The 14,594-nt window shown below is 51.2% G+C and overlaps 1 protein-coding gene across 1 annotated transcript; it reads left to right on the forward strand.

Moving 5' to 3' along the window:
* Positions 1–7,872: 7,872 nt before the first annotated feature.
* Myl3 (myosin light chain 3) lies at positions 7,873–13,712 on the forward strand. Its single transcript, XM_038323793.1, has 6 exons — positions 7,873–8,028; positions 10,004–10,031; positions 10,170–10,319; positions 11,474–11,647; positions 13,414–13,491; positions 13,684–13,712. Exons 1-6 carry the CDS (start codon positions 7,873–7,875, stop codon positions 13,710–13,712), a joined length of 615 nt encoding a protein of 204 aa, XP_038179721.1.
* Positions 13,713–14,594: the final 882 nt, after the last annotated feature.

The following is a 14,594-nucleotide window of genomic DNA, read 5'->3' on the forward strand; positions in this document are numbered from 1 at the left end:
AGGCCACATCCTGTTGGTGGCTGATCAGTCCTGCTGGGAAGTCCTCCTTGGAGTCAGACTTTCACCCAAAGCCAAAGGATGGTACAGATACTCATACATTCATTTGCTTTCCCGGTCCTTTTGACTGCCTCTTGACACCTCTAGCCAGAGTTACTGGGCAACCTTCTCATCCTCCCAGGGCTATGAATCCTCCATCTGTGCAACTGCAGTGGGACCCAGGGACCCCAGTAAGGGTCTTTGTTCATGGAGACTCAACATATGGTCATGAGTTGACATTTCTGGTGACACACGTGTGTGGGCCTGCTTGGGCCATGACAGGGTCTTCAGGACCTGCTGCACAGCAACATTTGACCTACTTCTAAGGCTCTGGGTCTGGCCCAGGCCACGTTCTCGACTACTCCTCCGGGAAGTGTGGGCCTGCATCCCAGCCCAGAGGCTGCAAGCCAAGAGGGGCGGACCCAGGCAGGCCAGGACTGCTTGTGGAGCCTGTGGCTGGGGGACAAGGACACATGGGGAGCCTGACTCTCCTTCCCTGCTTCTGGCTCTTGGGCACAAGGGACAGTCAACCCTCTGTCCCATGTGGCCACCATACTCTTAGCTACCCATATTGGCTCTGATAGGATGAGGGGTATTCCTCATGCCCTTCGAACACTGGCAGGGAGGTTTGCCAAGCACCCACCACTGACTGCCAAGAGTTTGCCCTCCCCATAGCCTGTCTTGTCCATTCCATGCAGCAGGCAGTGGCCACATGGAAGGTCATCATTCGCCTGTCCTGAGGATGGATTTAGATTTAAAGTCTTGAATCCTGGATCTTAGATACGATCTTAGACGTCTTCATCCTGTTGTGTGGTGGCACGCACCTTTAGTCCCAACACTGGGAGTCAGATGCCGGAGGATCTCTGAAGTTGAGGCCAGCCTGGTCTACATATTGGGTTCCAGGATAGCCAGAACTACACAGAGAGACCATGTCTCAAAAAATTGAAGAGGAAGAAAAAAAGAATTCTTCATCCTGGGTCTTAGGATCTGGGTTTAAGGTTTTGGCATTCCAGGTTTTAGAGTCTGGATTCAGAGTGTGAGTCCCGAGACCTGGGCCTGGGTCCTAGGTGTGCTGTACTTTGGGGTCTGAGTTCAGGTTGCGAACACTTGATCTGGGGTCTGGGTTTAGGCTCGACGGTTTCATCTTTTGAGTCTGGGTTAGGATGCTAGAGTTTGGGTTTGGGAACCAAAGGCTGCTGGTTCTTGTCCCTTCTATGCCCCCTGCTGGCCAGTCTTCGCTGTTCGGCTTCCACCTGAACCACCTTACCCTTACCTCTCAGCTGTGACAAGGTCTCAACCAGTAGCTGGGTAGTGATGAGCCCTGAGCAGGGGACCTGAGCTGGAAGAGGAAGGACACAGTGAGCAGATGGTGGATTTGAGGACCGTTAGCTCCATACTGTCCTGGGGGCCAGGGCTCTGTGGTCAGTAGAATATCAACTATTCAGGAAACACCTCCATCCTCCCTGCCTCCGAGATGGATTTAGGGCTGAAGTTTTTCTTTGAGATTTTTATTTTTATTTATGTGTGTATATGTATGAGTGTATGCCCCCCACACACATAAAACCTGTGGAGGACAAAATATGTCTGATCTGTTTGAGCTACAGGCAGGCATGATAATGCTAGGAACTGGAACTTGGACTTCTGCAAATGCTCTTAACTGCTGAGCAATCCTCCAGTCCTTCTTTCCTTTTTTCCTTCCTTCCTTCCTTCCTTCCTCCCTCCCTCCCTCCCTTCCTTCCTTTCTTTCTTTCTTTTTTTCTGTTTTACATCTCAGATGTAAATAAGCCCTTCTCCCTGTTCGTGGATGAGCACAAGGGAATAGCAAAAGGGATGCTCATTCAGGCAGTGGGACCATGGGAGCTCCCAGTGGCCTGCTTATCCAAAAAGTTAATCTTGTGGCAGCAGCCTGGCCTCCCTGTGTCCACATTATAGCAACTGTATCCCTGCTAGTAAAAGACACAGACAAGCTAACTATGGGACAGAATCTGACTATTGCCACCCACCACACATTAGAGGGGATTCTTAAGCAGCCACCAGACGGGTGACTGAACAATACCTGTATGACCCACTATGACTCCTTAATTCAGTTTGGATTAAGTTCCAAGTCCCAACAGCTCTCAACCCAGCCATGTTGCTACCTGACCCCAACCTCGAGGCTCCCTTGCATGATTGCTCTGGGATATGGGCACAAGTGCATTTCATCAGACCAGACCTGAAGGAGACCCCACTGCCGGATGCGGAGGACACCTGGTTCACAGATGGAAGTGATGGGGAAGTTCAGCCGATCACATTCTGTTTAGGGTGTGTCCCCCTGGGACTAAGTAAAACAGATAAAAGATCCAGGTGCACTCACCTCGGTCCCTTTTTGTTCCCTGCGCTCCTGGATCGCTGGAACCCTGGTTTTGTAAGTTTTCCTTTCTTCCGTTTATTAAAGCTGAATATTTTATATTAAGCTAATCTGGTTAATTCTAACTACTGATCTATCACGCCCCTTCATCGAAGCAGTTACGTGCTAAATGGGCAAAGGTATGTGGGGGCAGCTGTCATAATGACGACAGAAGTTGTATGCGCAGAACTCCTACCAAAGGGAACATTTGCACAAAGGGCAGAGTTGACAGCTCTCACTAGAGCCCTGAGACTGGGAAAAGAGAAGAGGCTAAACATCTACCCAGACAGCAGGTATGCCTTGGCCACTGCTCATATTCATGGGGCAATCTATAAGGAGAGAGGCCTCCTAACAGCCGAAGAAAAGACAATCAAGAATAAACAGGAGATCCTGGATCTCCTACAGGCCCTTTGGGAACCCTCAAAGTCAGTTATTATTCACTGCCCTGGACATCAGCGAGGCTCAGGACCCATACAGAAGGGAAACAACCTGGCTGATAGGACTGCCAAAGAGATAGCGACAGCCCCCAGGGTTATGCCAGTCTTAATAGACCCGGGGGCAAGGAACTTATCCCAGATTCCCAACTACATGCGCGAAGATCTGGCATGGATCCATACCTTGCCAATGGCTCAACCTCTAGAAGATGGTGGAAAACAGCCAATGGCCGGGTCATCCTGCCAAGGAAGCTAGGACATGACATACTCAAAAATATTCACTAGTCCTCGCATTTAGGAATGCACAGAATGCAGGGCCTATTGCTTTGGGCCAAAGTTAAAATTCAGAATGGCAGTCAAGCTATTGAATGAATTGTGTCCCAGTGTCGTGCCTGCCAATTGACCAATGAATGCCATACCATCCCCTCCAATCCTGGTGCTGGATAGAGGGGGACTCCACCAGGTATGTATCAGGAAGTGGATTTTACTGAAATCAAACCTGGAAAAATTGGAAATAAGTACTTGTCAGTATTCATAGACACCTTTCCCGGAGGGACTAAGGTGTACCCAACCAAACACTAGAAGGCCAACATGATAGCAAAAAAATTAATTGAAGAAATCCTGCTCCTACAGAGAAACCCTGCCTCGAAAAACCAAAAAAAAAAAAAAAAAAAAAAAAAAAAGAAATCCTGCTCAGGTACGGCTTCCTGGTCATGATTTGGTCTGACAATATCACAGGTAATCCAGGGAATAGCCACTGCACTGGGAATGAACTGGAAACTCCACTGTGCTTCTAGACCCCAGAGCTCAGGGCAGGAAGAAAGGATGAATAGAACCCTAAAAGATACCTTAACTAAGTTAGCTCTGGATATTGGTGTGGACTGGGTGACTGTCTTCCCCTTTGCCCTGTTCAGGGTGAGGAACACTCCATATCAGATGGGCTTCACTCCCTTCAATATTATGTATGGGACACACTCTCCCATGATACCAAACCTCCAGACTGATCTGGTCTCCACCCTGGATGACCAGGATATGCTGAACTCCCTCCGCAAGCTGTAGTTAACCCACCAGCGGGTCTGACCTCAGTTGTGGGCCATCTATGAAACAGCTGCTCCCCCTAAGACCCACAGGTTCTGGCCAGGCAACTGGGTCCTCATTCGCAGACATCAGCACTAGTAACCAGAATCAATATTACTCCAGCCTATGTGTGGCCATAGATGTGGATATAGAGCGAATAGAAAAATTCATCTCCCACCTAGAGGAGTCTTATCCTCTCTGGCGGAGGCAGTCTTGCAGATCAGAAGGGGATTGGATCTTCTCTCCTTACAGCAAGGTTGGCTCTGTGCAGCGCTAGGGGAAGAATGTTGTTTTTTTCACAGATCACTCGGGAATAATCAAAGACAACATGGCTCAAGTTAGAGAAGGACTGGGAAAGCAGAAAAGAGAACATGAGGCAGGCCAGGATTGATTTGAAACCTGGTTTAATAGCTTCCCTTGGTTGACCACTCTCTACTCTATTGGGATCCTTGGTAATTCTGCTTTTGTTATTGACTTTTGGGCCTTGCATTCTTAACTGGCTAGTAAAATTTATGAAAGACAGATTGGGTACAATACAACTTATGGTCCGGAGATCACAAATCTACAGACCCCTCAGGACTGAAGATACTTATGAGTCAACTGTCAGGAACCCATGACTTGGTTCACTATAGTTACTAGAACAGGGGAGAATGAAGACCCAAAGTTCCTTTATTTTGTCCTCTGCCTCCATCTTGTATCTTGTGTAAGATATTTCCCATAAAACATTCTGGTCCTCAGAAATGGCTAGGAGCAAAAGTAACAGGGTAGCCACGAGGAAAGTACAGATAACTGCAGAATAGCCCCACCTGAAGGTCAGCCGAAAAGAAAACTTGACAAGCAACAGGCAAGGTTCGAAGATAAAATTTCTGAACAGTCCCTAGACATGAGCTGATCAGGATTGAACCTGTCACCCTACATCCTGATAATGTAACTTTTCTGGATTTTGCCTTTAAATAATGACCCCTAGAAGGGTGGGGTACCTCCTCTTGCTGCTGCTGTGCCAGTTGCTTTGACGAGGTCCCTGCCAGCTTGTATTGTGCACACAATAAACTTTGGTTTTGCATTTTAGTGAGTTGGTCTCCCTGGTGGTCTTTTGGGGTCCTCATGGACTGGGCAGACCCACAGGCATCTCAGAAGTCAGGGTCCAGGGGACAAAGAAAAGTAAGATGTCTGCTTTCCTTACCCCAGGACTGTGGAGCTTAGCCTTGGCTGGGCCATTGCTCAGATGTCAGAGCCGGGGTGGTGGGGGGTGGGATTCAGAATCTCACCCTTTGGTTCTCCAGGCCCCTCAGGGCCTGCCCACCTGCCCACTATGCTTTTGCTCCTGCCTTTAGCCAACCAATCCCGCTGGCTGTAGAAAGGCTGGCTTTGGGAGGGGTTGGAAGAGCCCCTGCTGGGTGCTGGGTACCTGTCATAGTGTGCTAGTCCTGTGGACAAGCCTGGGCAAGCCGAGAGTCGGAGTTCAAGCAGAGCTTTAACATCCATCTGAGCCCTGGGGAGGAAGGAAGGCGTTCCATGTACTTTCTCTCCATGACCACAGCTGCCCTATGTATGATGGCATGGGATCAAGATGCCTCTCCCTTTCACCAGCTCAGAGAGGGGAAGAGAGTGCCTTGTGGCTCTAACTACGTGAACTTCTTAGTACAGATCACAGACACAGACTAGAAACTGAGGCCCTGGTTGGGCTTGTTATGCACTTACCTCTGTTTGAGCTGCTTTCCAAAGGATAACATTGTTAGGGTGAACAAAATGGGGCAGAAAGCCTAGGTCACCCTATGTATGCATCCTCGACCCTGGGCCTCAATTTTGCCATAGTCAAGGAAAGGGGTTTGGGTAGTGTCTTGGCTATGCTTGTGGGTAGATGATGCCCCGTTTAGGGCTAGTTGTGTTGGGTGGGGGTGTGTGCTAAGGGTCAGTTGGTCTGGGCAGTCTGGTAGTACAAATCTCTCTCTCTCTCTCTCTCTCTCTCTCTCTCTCTCTCTCTCTCTCTCCACCCCCTCTCTCTCCATACATACATACAACCTTGGGTTGTCTTCTTTGTGGTATTTCTGATGTCTTTGTGGACCCTCCCCCACTTCTCTCTTTCTCAATACTCTTGCCAAACATCTGGAAGAAAAGTGAAAAACTTGTTCCCCCCTCCCAGCCCCGGATATTGTCAGATTTCCAGATGCGGGGTGTTCTGCCCTCCAGATGAAGGGAGGAATGTGTTCCAGCTAGGGATGGGGACTCAGCCCTGGACTGTTGTTCCTTCCTTCATTGGAAGGCTGAGTGACAAGATGAGAGGAGCCAGGGTCCAGGAGGAAGATGGTGGGGGCCCCAGGTTGAAGCCTTTATACCTTGTCTTAGCTTGAATTATACCCTTTCTCATGCCTGAGAAGTCCCCTGGGACTCAGGGTGGGAGGCGCTGCCTCTGAAGTTTCTATCAAAGGCTTCAGGCACTTAAAAATAACTAGGAACACCCCTTCTCCCCCCACATGCATAGACACTAGGCGGGAACAGAACCCAATGTGTTTGCAAGATGTCCTCACTCCCTGAGTTTGCACTTGGAAGGGCCTTATGCCACCTCAGTCTCTCTCATTTCTCCACGGGGTAGCCCAGCCAGGCTGGGCTATGTCATAGGCATCTGGTTCCAGGGGCTGGACACTGTTGTTTTCGCCCTGTGGGGTGAACCTTAGGAGCAGGCATTGAGGAGTGAGAATCTTAGATTGGCGCCTAAGAGCAAACCTTGCCAGTACGTTGGGGTCCCTCAGAGATGCAGGATCCCCCGGAGCAGAAGGAAGCTTGGAATAATGGAAGGAGTAGCAGCAGAAAGCTCCAGAGAGGGTAAATGGAGGGGCAATCAGGAAGGGATAGAGGGTGTAGGGGCAAGTAGGGCTGAGCAAGAGGCTGGACCTTGGAGTATGCGGGAGGGAAGATGGACACCGGGCATCACAGGGAGAGTCAGAGAGAAGCTAAGGGGGTGAAACTTGAAACACTAGTCTCGGGTTGGCAGGAGCTGTAAAAGGAGGTGTTGAGCTAGTGTGGAGGACAGTCCTGGAGGGAGTGCGACCCTTTCTGCTTGCACTTGGGGGTGTTCCTGATGACCCTGGGACCCCATAAATGGGCTGCAGCTGTCTGCTGTTGCTAGTCACTCACACACCAGTACGTATAAACACCCAGACATAAACACACAGAGCCCACATCACAGGCACTCACTTAGACACACACAGACATACATGAACGTGAACACCTGGAAACAGACCCGCAGAGACAAGACACAGACTCTTCTCCCAGACCCAGCCGGCCACTCATGGACCCCGGCACAGATACAGCCAGACAACATATACAAATATCCAGATACCTCCCACCACCCACTCAGCCTGGGAACCCCTATCTGGAAAGGTGCCTGTACAGAGATCCATACCTATCTCCCCTTGCTCTTGAACACAGCACCTGAAATGCCCAGGTGCAAAGTTTAACTTGAGTGACCCTTAGGTCATTGCAGCCCCTACCATGGTGCAAAGCATACAGCACACACTTTTCTAACCTTTACCTGTCCAAAATGTATTAGCCTGCAGAAGAGTAATGCTGTGTGTGTGTGTGTGTGTGTGTGTGTGTGTGTGTGTGTGTGTGTGTGTGTGCCTGTGTGCTTGGAGCACAGGCTGAGCAATGGCTTCTGTCTCCCTCCCCCTCCCTCTCCCCAACAGGTGACTGGGGGAATGGAGCACCCTCCCCTCCCCCCACCCATTCCTGGGCCCGAACAATGCCCTCTCCAGGACCCAAAATAGCCCCTTGAGCAGAGCCAATGTCCTTTTATGGCCCTGTCCCTATTGTGCATGGCAGGGGTGGGGCTGGGGTCATGAGGTATATGGGCAAGATAAAGCCCAGGGTGGCAGGAGCCTTGCCTACCCTGTTCTATTCATACTTCCTTCTTTCTACCTCTCTGTGATTACAGCTCCAATGGCCCCCAAGAAGCCAGAACCCAAGAAGGATGATGCCAAGGCCGCTGCCCCCAAAGCAGCTCCGGCCCCTGCAGCTGCACCTGCTGCTGCACCTGCCGCTGCACCTGAGTCCGAGCGCCCCAAGGAAGCAGAGTTTGATGCTTCCAAGGTTAAGGTGAGTGAGGGAGTTGCATTGTAGCAGGAGGAACAGAGCAAATGAGTGAATCTCAGAGTGGGACCTACCATGGCGGATAAGACCCTAGAAGCTGGCAGTTTCTGTGCAGTGGTTAAACAAGACCTGCTTGCTTCAGACATCTGCAGGACCGAAGGAGGAGGGCTGGTGGTCAGACAGCTGGTGAGCCTGCCCTGAGGCTCCAGAGAGGCCCCTACATAGTAAGAGGAGAGTTTGGACCGGGGAATGAGTTTTGGTGACTTCCCTGGTTCTTCTCTCTGGATTGCACCTTTAGGAAATCCTGGAGCCAGCTCTCCCCCATGCTACAGGGTTCTTCCTTCTCTGACTGCACGCAGGTTGGGGGTCTTGAGTCCATATCAAACATCCTTGGGTGGAATAGTGTGTAAGGGAAATCAGGGCCTTGCCAGGCTTGGTGACACTCACCCCTGCCAAGATTCCCCAACCCCAAGGCTGGCAGATCCCTCCTAGGCTTCACTTTTAGCCGGGAGAAAGGAGGAAATGCTGGAAAGGGAGGCTCTGGAAGTCGTGTAGGAAGCTGGTTGTGGAACATGACCAAGCACCCCCAAGAGCTTTCCTGGCCCGGCTGTCTTTCCCAAAGTCTAAACTGGGAGGGCGAGCCGTGCCTGCCACCTGTGGCATCCGCATAGCAGCACGCAGCCTGCGTCCTGTTTTCAGCTGGCCAGTGGCCACCGCTGCTCTAGCTGCCTCTTGAGGGGCCTGCGGAGTCCTTTCCTCCCCCACACATCCACCATGCCCTGAGTCTCTCTGACAGAGCCTGCATCTGGTCCTGCACTCTTCTTCCTAAAGGCACCACCTGTGTTCGCTGGGTTTGTAGTCAACCCAGTTCTACCTTAGTTGCTCGAATCTTTAGTGTCCTCAACGGTGAAATGGAACCATGAGCCCTCACTTGTAAGACTGCTGTACCCCATAGTTGACTCCCTGTTCATCTGTCACCCTTAGGCCCTAGAATGTGTCCTGAGGATGCCTTGTAAGGCTACAATTACCCTGACACCCTATGATGGTATTGTGCAATCTCACCAGGCATGAGATTGGCACAAATTTATGTCTCAAAAGAGGGGAATGAAGAGGCCCCCTCCTTTGCCTTTCTCTCTCCCCAGCTGGCAGAGAAGGGCAGAGAGCCTAAGTCAGGGAGTCCTGTCTCCCCAGGTTTTCCCAAAGAGAGTTCCCAGAGAGTCAGGAATGATGTTTTTCTCCATACTAGGTTGAGCCTCAAATTGGAGGGCCACCCCAGCAGGGGACAGGAAGGGGGGTGTTTTTCGGCCCAGTGCTGTGCATGATGGAGGGTGGAGGGGCTCTCATGTGCCAGCCATGCCCTCTTTCCCCTGTTCCGTTCCCTGGTGTGACCTTGACTTTGGGGAGAGTGACTGTAGTGGTAAAAATAGACTGGGAGCCGATGAGGAGGGGGCTACTGGGTCCCAGGAGGCCTCCTGACCTGGGGGGGGGGCAGGCCATGGTGGCCTCAGAATGCTACACAGCCTTGGGGTCACAAGCAGAATGTGAAGAGCAGGTACAGGCAGGGCTTTGTGGATTTGTGTCCAGCCTTGAGAGCCCCAAGGGGATCTGTGAGGGACAGGCACACATATGGGCACAAGCATGCCACTTGATTGTTCACAGACATGCTTCCATGCTGACATAGCCTCTGGCCTGAAGCCGGATGCTTGCTCCTCCTCCAAAGTCAGTTTGGTCAGGCCTGTGACATTGAGCATATCCGGCATGGCCTGATATCACCGTCTGATTCCGCATAGACCCAAAGCCTTTGGGTTGGACAGGTGTGTGAGGTTGTTGCAGCGGCAGGAGGACGTCTAAGGAGACTGCATGAGGTCCTAGGTGATAAAGGCTGTGCAGCCGCTCTCAGACAGGCTGGTACAGCCAGGGGCCTGAGACCTAGGTGGCCCACCATGACCCAAAGGTACTCAGTCTTTGAACTTCTTTGCAGATCGAGTTCACGCCTGAACAGATCGAAGGTGAGCAGGATCCTGAGCCCAGGGAGTGGTGGGGGTGGATCAGGGGTCTCCAACTCAAACCAGTGGGGAGGGGAATGGGATGGAGAGAGGGGTGGGATCCCCCAGGGAGTATCCAGAGCTCACTGCCCTTTCCCACAGAGTTCAAGGAAGCCTTCCAACTGTTTGACCGCACACCCAAGGGCGAGATGAAGATCACATATGGACAGTGTGGGGATGTCCTGCGGGCTCTGGGTCAAAATCCTACCCAGGCAGAAGTGCTCCGTGTCCTGGGGAAGCCCAAACAAGAAGGTAGTACTCCCTGCCATTAGTGCCAGGGGGACTGCCAGGGTGGGCGGCTATCGGGTGTCACTCACTGACCTGCTTCCTAATTTTTCTCCTGCTATTGGGATGAGGATGTGAGACTGGCTACCATGCCATGGGGATAGGAGACAAGACAAGCAGGATGGGTGTGTTGGACCCTTCCTGGCCACAGGGATGGACCCTAGTGCTCATGAGAATCCATGCTGTTGAAGGGTCAGTCAGGGGACATGGGTGCTTGTTTTTACGCCAGCCTCTTCAGCATCCCTTTGTGGGTCTTTGTCATCTCCCTTACCTTGGCTGCTTGCTTTGACTCAGGAAGAGTGATATTCAGGCCCTCATCGTAGGTCCAGGGAAGGCCTCTGTTGGGCTCAACTGTGTCCACAGGGGGTGGACAGGGTAAGATCTATAAGAAATGAGACCTAGGTATGGTGATATAGGCCTACAAACCCAACAATCAAGAGTCTGAGGTAGGTGGATCACCATGACTTGGAAGCCAGTCTAGGCCACATAGTTCCAGGATAGCCTGGGCTACAGAGTGAGGCTACATCTCAAAATGGGGAAGGGAATATTGTTGATGTTGTTTATTTGGGAGAATGCTTGCCTAGCTTACTCGAAACCCTGGGTTTTGATCCGTGGCACTAAATAGTCAGTGAAGGATGACACATGTTCAAAGTCTAGAAGATACAGATGTAGTATACACCTCTAATCCCAACACTGGGGAGGTGAAGGCAACAAGATTGCTATAAGATTGAGGCCAGCCTGGTTTACATGGTAAGATTCAGGCTGGCCTGAGATAGGTAGTAAGATCAGAGAGAGAGAGAGAGAGAGAGAGAGAGAGAGAGAGAGAGAGAGAGAGAGAGAGAGAGAGAGACAGAGAGACAGAGACAGAGACAGAGACAGAGACAGAAAGGAGTAGAGAACAGAGAATGCCTTGGGCCCACTTGGGGATAGCAAAGGTCTATGTAAACCACGTATTTCTGGGTAGATTGTCAAGTGCCCCCGGTGGTGACACGCTTTTTCCCCAGCACTTGTGCCAGGGTGCTCAGGAACTGTGGGAGAGGGATGGCCCATCAGCATCGGACATGGAGGAAGGTTGTACCCGACCATCCTCCAAGCCGGGACTTGGGACTATCTGTCTGCAGAGCTCAATTCCAAGATGATGGACTTTGAAACGTTCCTGCCCATGCTCCAGCACGTCTCCAAGAACAAGGACACCGGCACGTACGAGGACTTCGTGGAGGGGCTGCGGGTCTTCGACAAGGAGGGCAATGGCACGGTCATGGGCGCAGAGCTCCGCCATGTACTGGCCACGCTGGGTGAGGGCAGCCCTCCTCTACCATCTCCTTCTCTGGGGTATCCTGGGGGAAACCCTGTGTCACCTGTCACTGGGCCTGTGTCTCATCTGTGACACTGAAACAGACAAAATGATAGTCACGGCACCTTAACGGCAAGAGGGAGCAATACCGCTGAGGCGTGGCAGAAGGGAAGCTAGAAGAACCATACTGAGAGTGGGGACAGCTCTGGAGACAGGACAGGACGGTACTCCCGGATTAACAGTCTGGTGTCCATTGTTCTTTGTGGCCAAGGAGATGACATTCCTGTGATATCTGTGGACTGTAGGTGCCTCCCACTGTCATCTCCACCATCAGGTACCTGGTCACCTGATCCTCAAAGCGAACTTCATGTAGAAAACATTTATTGAACAACTTCTGTGTTCAACCCTATGTTGGTCTTAAGGTGTGTGTGTGTGTGTGTGTGTGTGTGTGTGTGTGTGAGCGCACACATGTGTATGTGAAGAATGTGTGGGTCAGCACAGTTGGTACTCTGCCAGTGAACAGGACAGTACAATACAGTCAGAAAGTTACAGACTTCGGCTAGGAATGTGGTTGCCGAGCAGGCAGGAAGCCCTGGGTTGGATCCTCAGTGCTGTGGTGCATGTGTATAATACCAACACTTGGGAGAGGGAGGCAGGAGGAGTAGAAATTCAAGGTCACTCCTAGTTATATAGCCAGTTTGAAGTTAGCCTGTGCTACGTGAGATCCTACCTCAAATAATAAGAAAAAAGAAGAAAATTTCAAAAAAGAAAAAGAAAGAAAGAAAGAAAGAAAGAAAGGAAGGAAGAAAGAAAACCAGGGGCTGAAGAGATGGCTCAGTGGTTAAGAGCACTGACTACTCTTCCAGAGGACCTGAGTTCAATTCCCAGCACCTACATGGCAGCTCACAACTGCCTGTAACTCCAGAGGAGTCTGGGTTTTTTTGTTTTTTTTTTTTTTTTTTTTTTTTTTTTTTTCGAGACAGGGTTTCCCTGTAGTTTCTAGAGCCTGTCCTGGAACTAGCTCTTGTAGACCAGGCTGGCCTCGAACTCAGAGATCCGCCTGCCTCTGCCTCCCGAGTGCTGGGATTAAAGGCGTGCGCCACCACCGCCCGGCCTCCAGAGGAGTCTGACACCCTCACACAGAATATATGAAAGCAAAACACACACACAGAGAGAGAGAGACAAAGAGAGACAGAGAGAGAGAGAGAAGAAGAAGAAGAAGAAGAAGAAGAAGAAGAAGAAGAAGAAGGAAGAAGAAGAAGAAGAAGAAGAAGAAGAAGAAGAAGAAGAAGAAGAAGAAGAAGAAGAAGAAGAAGAAAGAAGAAGAAGAAGAAGAAGAAGAAGAAGAAGAAGAAGAAGAAGAAGAAGAAGAAGAAGAAGAAGAAGAAGAAGAAGAATTATTATTTCAGGCTGTCTGTGGTGCAGGGAAAAGTCTCGTCTGTCAAAGTCTCCATGGGTCCTTTTACCAGTCTCAAAGTGTTACCCCCAAGAGACTGCTACCAGAGAGGTAGAGGACCCCTGCCATCCTGGCAGAGACAGAGGACAGTATAGACACAAAGATGCCTAGGCTTAGAGGAGGGCCCAGGTCTTCATCTCAAGGTCCTGTACTTCTTGACCTATAATTGGTTGCTATGGCCTTGGAAACAGGAGTGATGGGTGGCCATGACCTCGGGAGCAATGCCACTTTGGCAAACTCACCATTCAGAGGGTGATTAAGCTCCTCCCACCCCCTCTGGGTGGTGTGACTCAGCTTCCTACCCCTGCCAGGTGAAAGGCTGACTGAGGATGAAGTGGAGAAGTTGATGGCTGGCCAAGAAGACTCCAATGGCTGCATCAACTATGAAGGTGGGCTCAGCAGGATGGAGGTCTCCTGGGGAGGAGGCAGGGGGATGACCCTACTCGGCAGGTGGGAGTCTTCTGGGGAGGCGTCATGGAGACTAAGTAAAGGTAGGGTCTCCTGGGGATGGGTCGTGTACCCAGCTCCAGACCTGGCTGCCCACTGTAGGCCCCAGGTTCTCATTCTCCCTTTCCTTCCAGCGTTCGTGAAGCATATCATGGCCAGCTGAGCCTCCCACAGGTGAGACCCTCACTCCTTAACTTCCACTGTCCGCCCACACTATCTCCCCCAATATCAGTTGGTGTTCTGCTGTCTTGATCCAGCCCTTCCCCACAACCTGTGGCTGCCTTTCAGGAATCCGAGGGCAGGCCACTCTAGGGACATCGCATCTCCCAACCGTGATGCTGACACCAGGTCCGGAGCTTCAGACAGGAAAGGAGTGGGCCAAGATTCCTGCATGTGGTCCCAGACCATGTGTGTGTGATTCTTTTCTGGTCCCTGTTGGGATGTCCACCCTATGGCCTTTTGAATAAATGATTTCCTTTCTTTTCTTCTCCCTTCCTTTCCCCCTTCTTTCTTTCCTCTCCACTGCTCTATGGCTCACTTCTGTTTGTTCCATGGTGCTGAGCTAGAGGAAGCCTAGCTGCTCTGCCTTGGCTTTTACCTCACTCCTCCCTTTGGGAGACTGCAGTCATCCGGGCCCACTCAATACAAGGATACCACTGGGAGCCCAAGAGTACTGTCTGAGCAATTAACTAACTGCAGGCATTGGCCCTGAGCCATAGGAGTCACTGAAGGAGCCTAAGCTCAGGTCTGGTGCAGGGAGTGGCCTGGCCTGACAAAAGGAAAGACTGGCCAGGCGAGAGCTGGCTTTGTCCCAAGGATATCAGAACGGAAGGAGCAGCAGCAGCAGCTACAGCCTTGACTCCGATGGAGAAACTGAGCTGTTCTGCCCTTGTAAACAGGCAAGGGTCTTGCCGGGATGGCATGTTATTGCCAGTGAGTCCCTTGGCCCCAGTTTTTCAGTGGAAGTCATGTCTGTGAGGCTCCATGGGCACAACAAAAGGAGACTTCCTAGAGGAGGTGGCCCTTGCAGGTTTGGTGGGGTGGA

Source organism: Arvicola amphibius, chromosome 3 (assembly GCF_903992535.2).
Source record: "Arvicola amphibius chromosome 3, mArvAmp1.2, whole genome shotgun sequence".
Taxonomy (NCBI): Eukaryota; Metazoa; Chordata; class Mammalia; order Rodentia; family Cricetidae; genus Arvicola; species Arvicola amphibius.